This window comes from Rhipicephalus microplus, chromosome 10, assembly GCF_043290135.1.
Source record: "Rhipicephalus microplus isolate Deutch F79 chromosome 10, USDA_Rmic, whole genome shotgun sequence".
NCBI lineage: Eukaryota > Metazoa > Arthropoda > Arachnida > Ixodida > Ixodidae > Rhipicephalus > Rhipicephalus microplus.
The window spans coordinates 67,679,662-67,691,841 of record NC_134709.1 but is presented as its reverse complement, the minus strand read 5'-3'; the positions used below and the strand labels follow the sequence as shown (position 1 = coordinate 67,691,841).

General features: G+C 50.7%; 1 protein-coding gene across 1 annotated transcript in view; it reads right to left on the bottom strand.

Moving 5' to 3' along the window:
- Positions 1-2,482: 2,482 nt before the first annotated feature.
- Positions 2,483-12,180, bottom strand: part of LOC119185131 (ATP-binding cassette sub-family A member 2-like) — a 39,702-nt gene continuing 30,004 nt past the window's right edge. Inside the window, exons 13-15 of the mRNA XM_037434238.2 lie at positions 11,382-11,555; positions 4,026-4,248; positions 2,483-2,841 (exon numbers count right to left, since the gene is read on the bottom strand). Coding sequence (XP_037290135.2) covers positions 2,614-2,841; positions 4,026-4,248; positions 11,382-11,555 — 625 coding nt within the window. The 3' untranslated portion in view covers positions 2,483-2,613. The remainder of the gene's footprint in view (positions 2,842-4,025; positions 4,249-11,381; positions 11,556-12,180) is intronic.

Below are 12,180 nucleotides of genomic sequence, written 5' to 3'. Positions count from 1 at the left end.
CAAAAGCTGCCTGTAAATTCGGGTGTCCCCCAGGGATCCGTTTTAGGACCGTTATTGTTCCTTCTTTTTATAATTGACATGGTGGATGACTGTGGCGTTAAAATAAGACTATATGCCGACGATTGTGTTTTGTATAGTGAGATAAATTCAACTTCAGATCAAAATGCACTGACATTTGAATTAGGTAAAGTGATGCGTTGGTGCAGGACGTGGCAGATGGCTGTGAATTACGACAAGTGCGCTGTAATGACCATAAGTAACAAGAAAAATCCTCTTTTATATACATATACAGTTGATCGTAAATCATTAAATCGTGTCAATGAGTTGAAATATCTAGGTCTTATTATAACTGATAACATTCACTGGGATAGTCATATCACAGCTATTTCTATTAAATCATTGTCTAAACATCATTTTTTGAGGAGGTCTCTCCAGAGGGCATCTACCATCTGTAAGCTCGCCACTTTCAAAGCAATAATCCTGCCAATTTTAGAATATGCAACTATTATTTGGGACCCGTTTACACAGACGAACACACGTAAGTTGGATAGAGTTCAGAGTAAGGATGTACGATTTATTTTTAACAGTTACGGTCCATCATCTATTACTCAGTTACTTCACCAAGCAGACTTAAAAAGCATTACAGTTAGAAATAAAATCGCTCGCCCTAAGTTCATGTTTAAAATTGTCAACGGTAAGTTACAGAGCCGAACATGTGACTACATTTATTTTTCCAGCGGTTATTCTACAAGGCTACGACATCCATACTCATTAGTGCCATTTAATTGCAAGAACAATGTTTTTAAATATTCTTTTTTCCCCGAACTGTAACAAAATGTAATGAACTCGATAAAGACGTGGTAACGGTAGTTGACTGTGATACATTTCGGGCTCTCCTTCAATTGTAACCCTGATGTATTTTGTATTACAAAAGGCTTGTCTGCATTGTCAGTTGAATTTTGTATTGTTTGAATTTGTTAAGAAACCTTGTTATATGGTTTGTACCACCCTGCTAGAGCACATATCATTGGGGTTAGCAGTATTGGAAATGAATAAAATACGTACATACATACATACATACATACATACATACATACACACACACACACACATACATACATACATACATACATACATACATACATACATTATTTAGATAGACTACGAATTCAAACGGGGACTATTCAAGGAAGAGCAGCAGAAAAATATGCAGGCTTCATGCGAATGTGCAACATCTGAAAAGTCAGTTTGCTTAGAAAAAATTATTTAGGAACACGCTGTACATGACATGTAATTGATTGATTGATATGTGGGGTTTAACGTCCCAAAACCACTATATGATTATGAGAGACGCCGTAGTGGAGGGCTCCGGAAATTTAGACCACCTGGGGTTCTTTAACGTGCACCCAAATCTGAGCACACGGGCCTACAACATTTCCGCCTCCATCGGAAATGCAGCCGCCACAGCCGGGATTCGAACCCGCGCCCTGCGGGTCAGCAGCCGAGTACCTTAGCCACTAGACCACCGCGGCGGGGCTGTACATGACATGTATGTCATTATTATCGTGTTACCCCCTGTCATTCACGTTCGTCCTACAGTCATACCAAGCAAAGCCGATTCCATTTCCTTTACTCACCTCGACAGCCCCGGAGTGGTGTTATTTAATCGGAAGTTATATAAACAAAAATTACAATATTTGTCTGCAAAAAAATCATGTTTCTTTCATAGGGGCAGGTGATGAAGTATTGGAAACTGGTGGGGCGGGAAAGGCTGTGCGATAGAAAAAATGACGATGACCAAGAAAATGTACGTATACGCACACAATTGGACGAGCAACGTTAGAATAATGGTCTGCGTGCAGTGCCCGTAGGAGGTAGGATGCAAGGTGTTCGGCTATAATGAAAAGTCACAGTACGACGGTGCACGCTGTGCTAGCGAGTCAAAACCAGAGTCTGCTTCTTAATGACGAATGACGGAGCGACGCACGGCACTTTTACGAGCATGGGAATGATGTGCGTAGTACACGTACTTTTGGATTCATTTGGCTTCACGTGGCTTAGAGTTGATTTGTTACGAGCCGACAATTGGCAAATGTTCAGCAGTCCCACTTCGCCACCTTAATGTCTTATGCTTACCATTTCAAGTTGGGTCACGAAGTTTCATACAGTCAGTTCGTTCTTTCTAAACGAAGCCACAAGTGCGTTACTCAGACTGCAAAGCCCGCAAGAACGAATACTAGGCAAATCTGTTTTACCCATCGATCCCATGGTCGCTTAACGATTGTAGTGTCAGAGTCCTCTCTAGGTAATTTGAGGAAACTCTACGGTAAATCTTATGAGAATTCAATGTGGGAGATGTATATTCGCGTTTGGGCCTATCCATTGTTTTATATGCGGGTATGTTCACGTGTTGAGTACTGCAAAGGTCACGTTTGAGAAATCGTAGAGTTTTGGTTGAACGTGGTGTGATGTTAGTCACATATGATAGCCATATGATAGAGTCACTTAAGAGCCATAATATCTCGCCATTTATGTTGCGTATTTTTGGCTTCCCAGAGAACGAACCCGCGGTTTAAATTTCTTTTTTTTCATATAACAACGCTTTTTTTCTTATCACCGGCGTGGAGTGTCGACGCGCGAGGGCACTCCACTGAGAAAGTTGTGCGGCCGGACGCCCGTGAATAGGATCTGTCGGCGAGCGAGTCCCACGAATATGTTCTCCAGGGTGATGTCGGAGATGGAGAACTCTGGCAGTTCCTGGTCGTTCTTGATGGCCACCATTTTGGTGAAGAGCTCGCTCCAGCTGGTGTACGTCTTGCCCACGGTGAAGCTCATCATGCCCTGCGCACAGTAGATGGGAGGAGGTATATGGAATTCAAATAATACAGCAGAGATGCTATACGCTCGCTGTTTGTCTTCAGTCGTACATTGCACATTATCATCATAAACTAGTGGGTCTCTGTTATTCCTCTTCATGTCCTCATTCACTGCCAGACCAAGTGCGCAGATTTGTCCGGCGTGAGCTCTGATGGGCGACAGAACGAATACACAAAGATAAAAAAAAATAGAAATAAAGGGAGCAGGAGATAAACAAAGGCAAGTGTTATGTCTGGGCTTGTTTTCGTCCCATACACGTACTCCTGGAACGGTATTGAAAGGCATAGGCAACCTTGAACGGTTAAAACCTTGTTTATTCCTACTCAGACGGGGGTGGCAGCCGAACTGCCGTGGGTAAACGAGCGGCGGATCGTTGTGTCGAGCGGGGGACGGAGGAGGAGGAAGAGGAGGAGTCTTAATGGCCGGAGTCGTTTGCAACCGGTCGTTCACCTCTTTATTGTGTACCGCTCGGAGGATTGCTCGGAACCCAGGGGTGGTGTGGGACACAACAGTATGAAAAGGCAAAAATGTAGACAGTTGAAGAAATAGAGAGAAATCAATTGAAAATGCAAACAAAAAAGAAAGAAGAGCTCGTAGATTCCTGTTTAGTGTAGCATTATAGCAAGGGGTGAACAAGCGACGGGTGAGGGGGTAAAAGCCGAGCCAAGACAGGACCAGCTTGGTGGCCGCCAGTCTTGATCAGAGCCAGCCTTGCGCGGCTTATTGCGTAATGTGACAATCATCAACATTACTTCACGAAGTAATGAACTTTGGAAATTCTTTTTAGAATATTTTCTTCAATAATGGTCAGTTTCAAGTTAGGACTCTTCGAAGAAACCAGGAGCGGTTGGGTGTTCTCCTGTTTGGTTTGATCTCGCCTTAAGCTGCTTGTGAACCTCAGCTGTGATATCCTATCTGGTACGTGACATCTTCTAAATGACGTCACGTAATGTTGCTGTAAACAATATGAGGTGAAAATTGACAGAAACTCGCAGTCCCTAAAGCACGCGCCCGATGGAACTCGAAGGCTAAGTCTACCCGTGACGCCATAGCGTCACTTTTCGAAGTTTTGTGCTTCAAGAGGATAGGCCAATCATACGCTCACGCCTAGTAGTGGCGTGTCTGGTAGTGTAGGATGCAATACACACCTTGTAGTTATGGTTGAAGGTGCACTGGTGAAACTCCTCCTGCATCAACTCGATCAGGCTTCTCTGGAAGTAGTAGTCGAAGCGCTTGTCCAAGGGCAGCCGCAGCGTCACCATGTAGCTGCGCCCGTACTTCTGGTTCATCTGCAAAGCGTCGCCCAGAGCCTCGATCTTCCCGGCCTCCATGACGCCCACCCGGTCGCAGAGAACCTCGCAGTGGGTCATGCTGCATATGTGTCATACACTTATTACGGCATATATACTAAAACCACCATGTCTTCGCCAATGACCTCCAAAATAATGCTCCCGTGAGCGTCTCCATTTTCCTGCTATCACTCATGGACCTCACCCTATTCTACAGGTCAATAAATAAATAAATAAACATGGTTGTTTAAACATGTAGGCTGCGTATATACAGGTACACCAGCGTCATTCTAGAAATACTTTGAAATTTTAGATTTGCCACACCATAAATTTTCTTCGTTTTGAAAGATACCACGTGGCTGCCGTAAGTGTTTTCACAACCGAAAGCGGAAAACGGAAAGAATAGGACGAAGGTGTGTGCAGGAGAGTGACCAACGTGAAGATCCTGAGCTTGGGAACGCTGACAGGCTGAGCGAGTGAGGTCATCGAGCCAGAAGCAGTACGATCGGCCCAAGGAAGCAGCCAGACTAAGCTGGTGCCATTATACCAGCAAGGAAGAAGCATGGCGTTTCGCTAGAGCGAACGAGCGTTCCGGTCCGAGCCCTGCAGGCTCTTCCTGAGGTGGACGTGCGCTCGGGCAAGGGTGATAAGCTGATCCCGCGCCAAGTGGTGTGTTCAACTATGCTACCAAAGCCGTGGCAATGGTGCTGAGTCGGCTCGGGTCCGCACAACCAACTGCCAAGGGGGGCGCTGCGAGCGCTCGACGGTGACGGACGCACTCCACATCGCCTCCGTAGATTTTCTGCTATTTCTGCGGACATCCACCTTGGTACCCCTGAAACTTGGATTTATCGTCACCGCCAAGTTCTCCGCTTCGCCTAGACAACACCTTCGTCCAGGTGGGTTCAGTTTTGACAACTTGAGGGACGTCCTTCACTCCCGGCTACAACGCCGCCTCGCTGAGGGCTCTCAGCCCGGCGATGGCGACCGCCAACGTGGTTACGGGCTATGATCCTACCTCAAGCCAAATGCTGTCCATGGACATTTCATCCTCCGAAAACACTATGCCATCAGAAGATGAATACCTCGACGACATGGTGAGACTGTGGCAACGCAAGCAAGCGAAATCGAAGTCTGCGTCTCAACAACAACGAGACGCCACGGCGGGCCACCATTCCCCAGCCTTGCAAGGAACGCCGGCGTGCCATCCCTCCAGTGGTGTGCCTACCTCTGCTCCGTCCTCGCAGCCAGCGAAGCAACGCAAGTGGCGTCTGCGTCAAACTCCTCGCCTCTCTCGCGACGACTACATCGTAGTAGTGAAACCTCGCGTTCCCTGCGAGCTACGCACATTTGTCCCGGCCGATCGCGCGGGCGACGCCATGCGCAGCTACCTCGGCGACCAGACTACCACGCAAATTCAAGTGTGGCCAATCTGGGAACAAAACATCTTGGTCTGTAGCACCACCATTTTGCCTATGGCACAGCGACTCCTCGGGGACTTCCAGCTGCAGGTGGGGGATCAGCAGCTGCCCGTTCGAGGCCACGCCAAGGCACCAGGGGATACATGCAAGGGCGTCATCAATGTAAACCCTGCTGAAAGCCCGGAGAAGATAAAGTCTGAACTTTATTGGCCTCAAGGTACTACCCTTGCGGTCCGCAAACTCGGAGATTCCGCGGCGGTGGTGGTGACTTTCGAGGGCACGAAGTTACCCCGCTTCCTCTTCTACCACTGCGTGGCGACGTATATCCGCGCCTACAAGAAAACGGTCCCTGTATGCACCAAGTGCGGTACCATCGGTCATCGACCACCTCAGTGCCCTCATGCCGCTCCAACCCAGTGTGCCAAATGTGGAACCCCCGCACCTGCAGGTCTCAATGCCCACGACTGCCACCCCAAGTGCCTCCTCTGCCACGGCGCCCAAGAGACTGGGACCAGTGGCTGCACGGCAAAATACCGAAAATGTCGGAAACGCAAGCAGCCCTCAACATCTCCTCGAGGGACCACCTCATGTTCGTCACAGCCAGACAGCAGCACAAACCTGCATCATTCGGCTCCACCACTCCACGCCGACTCGCAAGCATTCCTACCGCTCGAAGCACCAGCGGCGGTACCTCAGGTGAGCAGTTGGGCAGGGAAAGCTGCTGCTAAGCCTCTCTCACCCCCTTCTGTCGATCCTCTTTCTCCCGAACTAGCGGCCCTTCGCCAGCAAGTTGCGGCACTTCAAAAGCAAAATTCTCTTTTAACTAAACAACTCGAACTCTTAAATAAGCGACTTCAACCCCAACAACAGTGTACTGCAAGGCCATCCGGTATTGCCTCCTCTGTCCAGGCGGCTACGCCAGCTACGTCCAAGCTTAGTCCTCGCGCTAAGTCCACTCCCATTAAACCACCGGTTCAAGCAGCCATGTGTACTCCAGCACTCGGAACCGGTGCCACGTCTACTCCAGAAGCTCTTGAGGCTCCTGGGGCACCTCAGGTTCTCTTGCCCGCTAACCAAACTCTCCTTAGCGAAGAGCACACCCCGCGCGTAGAGGAACGCCTCACGCGCGTCGAAGCTTCGATTAATCACCTCCTCACCAGCTTCTCGGTCCAACGCATAGTAGTAGAGGTTACCCAGGCTATTCATGCCTGTGCAATCACCCAGTTTCAACCCAAGGCATCGCGTTCCCGCTCCTGCTCGGTGAGCAGTGAGGGTACAGCTCCACGGCGTCGTCGTAAGGTGGCTACCACTACCCCGCCGTCGGACAATCTGGCCTCTGTGCCCCTCCCTGCCTCTGAGGATTCCGAGCGGGACAGGGAGGACCAAATATAAAACCTATGACAGTCACGATGGCTACCAATCGTACGTCCCGTTCAAACATTGCGTCTAAATTCGAGATCATACAGTGGAACCCTGGAGGCTTCGGGAACAGGCGAAAGCGTTCACATCTTTCCCTTTTCCTCAGCTCACTTGGCTCTCAGCCGGCCGTCTTGGCGCTCCAAGAATCTGGCCCTGCTCCATCCCTTTCTGGATACTGCTCCTATGTAGGCGGCACCACCACATGCCTCCTCGTGCATAAAGCTTACACGGCGATACAGATCGACCTCGATCTGGATCTTCCTTACGACTACTGCATGATATCAGTGCTGTCTCAGCGGAGGGGCCAACCATCAATACATATCTTAAACGTGTACTGTCCCCCTCGCCTTGCGAGGGTTTCGTTTGCGCATCTCTTCCATCGGGCACTGCGTATAGCGGCCCGACAACCACTGGTGATTGTCGGGGACTTTAATGCCCCCAGCCCTCACTGAGGTTACGACTAGGAGAAGGCCCGGGGCAGAGAGCTCAAGGAGCTCATTTACTCGCTGAGCCTGACGCTTCTTACCGATCCGGCACAACCCACACGTTTCGGCAACTCGGTCACGCGAGACACATGCCCCAACCTCTCCCTCACCAGTCACATCAGCGATGCTACATGGGAAAATTGAGGCGAAACCCTAGGCAGCGATCACTTTTTACTCCGCGTTTCGTTCACACCGCGGCAGAAAATGCGCCAACACTGGGGCCAAGCCCGTCTCACCGATTGGACTCAGTTCAGAATGCAACCATTCCCTGCCGGCCTCTCCTCGACTGAATATGCAGCGTGGGCATCATACGCTGTTCATATGAAACAAGCGAACACTCACACCCTTACAACCTCTAATTTGACTCCTGCAATCGATCCACACCTCCTACATCTTTGGCACGCTCGCCGCGGGCTCATAGGTCGCTGGAAACGCAACAAACTTAATCGGAAACTTCGCGCTCGCATTGAGGCGCTCACTGCAGAGGCGGCCGCATACTCCGCACAACTTTCCGATGCTAACTGGGCAGACACCTGTTCGAAGGCTGCAAACCAGATGAGCTCTAAGAGTGCGTGGCGACTCTTTAGAAGCCTTCTCGATCCCTCCACCACCAGGGGAGAAACGCAACGCCAGCTCCACCGTGTTCTGCATGCATTTCAGGGCACTACGGATGAACTCGCGCGAGAACTTTGTGACCGCTACATCTGCCGCACAATTGATCCCGCAGGCCCAGCATATACGTATTCCGGCGCCCCTAACACCGACCTCGACGCCCCATACATGCTTTCTGATTTACGATTTGCACTCACGAAAATGCGACGGGGCACGGCCCCTGGACGCGACGGAATCACAGTATCGCTCCTGGCAAATCTTCCCGACCAAGCACACCTCTCGCTACTCCTGCTTATAAATTCGATATGGGACGGTTCTCCGCTTCCAACGGAATGGACCACATTGGTCGTGACATTCATTCCCAAATCGGCAAAGTCCGTCAGTATTGAGGCACTGAGACCCATCTCACTTACGTCTTGCGCAGGCAAACTCATGGAAACCATGGTTCGCGAACGCCTTTCCGCCTACTTGGAGGCCAGGAGCACCTTTGCCGACACGATGTTTGGCTTTCGCCCGCATCTATCGGCGCAGGACGTCTTGCTCCAGCTTAAACACGATATCATAGAGCCGACTACTATGCGCCATAACGATAAAGCCGTGCTCGCTCTCGATCTCCGCGGGGCGTTCGACAACGTCAAACACAGCACTATACTCGCTAACCTGTCTACCACAAACTGCGGGCAGAAGACTTTCAACTACATTCGCGCCTTTCTATCACATCGCACCGCCTTCATTCGCCTTAATTCTACCGAACACGGCCCGTACTTATTAGGCACGCGGGGTACACCTCAAGGGGCAGTCCTGTCTCCTCTGCTTTTTAACCTGGCGATGATGAACCTCCCCTCTCTTCTAAGCGAGGTCGAGGGAATACAACACGCACTATATGCGGACTATATCACAATCTGGACCAACACCGGCTGCTTAGCGCAAATCGAAGAACGCCTGCAAAAGGCTGCCCTTCTGGTGGACACCTACGCAGGTTCATGCGGCCTGGAGTGCTCTCCAGCTAAATCGGCTCTTCTTTCAGTCTCTCCGCTACCGCCGCCTCAAATTTTTCTTCCGTTCGGGCCCGTCCCGTCAGTGCAAAATATTCGGGTTCTTGGCCTTCACCTCACATCGTCCTTGGATCCAAAGGGCACAATAGCAGGCCTCAGACGCACCAGCGAACAGGTGAGCCGCATGATACGGCGAGTTTCTACCAAGCGCGGCGGCCTCCGCGGGTCTCAGTCCCTCCGATTGGCCCACGCGTTTGTGACCAGTCGCGTCCTCTACGCCTTGCCTTACCTTCGCCTGCGTCGTCGACACGAGCACCAGCTGAACGTCCTTCTTCGTTCAGTATACAAACGCGCTCTGGACCTACCTATTGCAACTTCCAACAGCCGATTCACGGCTCTGGGGACACACAACACCTTTGCAGAGATGCGCGAAGCTCATCGCGTTAACCAAATCAATCGACTGTCGCAGACACCTTCAGGGCGCCGTCTTCTACACAGACTTGGCCCTAACCCGATATCTGACCAAGACCCTCTGCAGCCGGTACCAGAGCTCTGGCGTCAAAAGCTATGGGTGGAACCTCTACCCCGTAATATGAACCCTGACCTCCTTCCTGGCCGTAGACTAGCACGCGCCGCGGCCCTTCATACGCGACACTCCGATCGTCCTGGTGTTTTCTACGTGGACATCTCGGGTCCCCCCCCCTCGGGTCACTTCACGGCTGCCGTGATTACAGAGGGCAAACACGTAGATGGCCTCTCCTTTCGAGCAGACACAGTAACGCACGCTGAAGAGGTTGCCATAGCTTTGGCCGCCTCTCACCCTGCCTCACGCACCATCCTGACGGACTCGCGCTCGGCCTGTTCTCAGTACCTTCAGGGTTCCATTGCTCCGCTGGCGGCTAGCCTACTACAGGCAGCCTCTTGGCGCTTTAACCCTCATCCCATTCGTATAGTGTGGACCCCAGGCCACTCGGGCCTGCCCGGCAACGAGGCGGCAAATGCCGCTGCCCGCGCTTCTCCGGTTCGGGCCGTTGCCCCTCCATGTCCCGAGACGGAATCTGGCAATACCAACCTGACGCGCTTTCGCGAAATTTTGGCTTATTACCGGGCTTCGCGCCGCCTCTACCCGGACCCCGCACGCGGTTTGGAGAATGTGGACAAACGACTGCTACGCCGCCTGCAGACGAACACCTTTATCAGTCCGGTGGTCGCCAGGCACTTTTTGCCGGAAATCAATGGCACCTGCTCGACCTGTCATGTCCTCGCCGACACATATCACGTCGTAGCATCGTGCCCAGTTAATCCCATCCCTTTCTCATTCCCTTTTCCTATCCCAACTAGAGAGGCTTGGGAGGAGCACCTGCTCGGCTGCTCTACCTTGGCTGCACAACGCTCCTTGGTGGAGCGCGCACGGGCAGCTTCCAGCTCCATTGGCGTCCCGGAATAGGGTCTTGCCACTCTAGCACGCCTATGGGCCACGTCGGCACTCTCTAGTAAACTTTTTCTGAAATAAATGTTTTTACCACCACCACCACCACCAACTGCCAAGGGTGTGGGCTCAGTGCCACGTATGTTCCAGTACGGTACAACCAATAGCTGCGAGCATGACCTCAGAGCTACGTCGGGTTGATTGTGTGGTGGTGCATTCCTGAGTGAACAGTGCTTAATATGCTTACGCCATCAAGACCCATCGCGTCGTCCCCTGCTCATAGCTTGCGTCACCATCTCTCAGTACTATGCTGACATCTGAAGGACCTCATAGACTCAATTCAGATATTAGAGACATCCTGGTTAATAGAGTGAGCGTAGGTGAAGGCTAAAAGGACGAAGCATTATTGGAATATTAACTGTATTGAAGACCATTTCCATTTTATGTATCTGCTACTTCGTGTTCTCGATAAATGTTTGCTTATCCGCGCATTGACACGAGCAGTTGTGCAAGATTACCGCATATATTTGTATATTACCAGGACAGTACAACTCTCGGACGTGTTGCCTACTAGTGGCTGATTGTTACCCCTCATCAGCTGCATCTGCTAAATGGCACCTGAAGCGGGGTAACACTGCGTGGCTAATATCTCAATTATATCCAATGTTGGGCAGCATTAGCATTAATTTCTGGATCGCCAGTGTTTCGCACAAAATATACAAATGTACAGAGACGTATACACGCACGCGCAAACACACGCGCGCACGCACACCAGCATACAGTATGCGCATGTGTGTTCAATGCTGGCCGTCACGCAGATATCCCTCGAAAATCAGCCATCGTCGAGCCCATACCGGTGCGACGTCATGATGATAGACGTGGCCTGGCTACTCTTGAGAAGCTGCAGCATGTGGATTATCTCGTTTCGGTAGAGCGGCTCGACGTCCGAGTACGGCTCGTCCAGGAGCATCACGGGAGGCACGCCGATGGCTGCTGCCGCAATCAGCAGCGTCTTCAGCTCGCCGTGGCTGCGTGAGTTTTGCGTATTGTAGCAATTGAGTAATGTTAACTGATTTGCTGTATCAAAAGTCTGCCTCTCACGACCCAGTCATACGAACATCAACACACTCGACCAAACTAATTATCTGCCCAGTTGCTGCATTAAGGTTCTCCTAAAACCACCCAACCATATCAACATCAACACATCCGACCGGAAGTTCGGTAATTTGTTGTGGTTTCGCAGTTGTGCATGGGCCTACAATATACACGCATACGCACCAGGATATTGTGCAATATTGCTGCAACAGAGATACAAATGCTTAATCATCGTAACATGGTCCTGGCTCGTATCGCACTTTATACCTCTACGCTGTGTTCACCGGTTGGTCTCTCCACCTCTCCAAGTGCCCCTCTTTTCTGTACCAATAAAAGAAGCAAAGAGCGCACATACCTACCAGCAGACGGACGGGTTCTCATTCCCTTCAGATCGCAAGATCAAACTAGTTCCATTACCAACATTGTGGATGCAAGAAAAGCCCGCAGTGGAGCACGGGGTGTTCTTTTTGTTGGGGGGAGGGGGAAAGAGGGGGGAGCTTGTTTTAGATTGTTAAGACGCATTCTGAAGGCAATGTGCGTATTTACTTGAAATGTTAA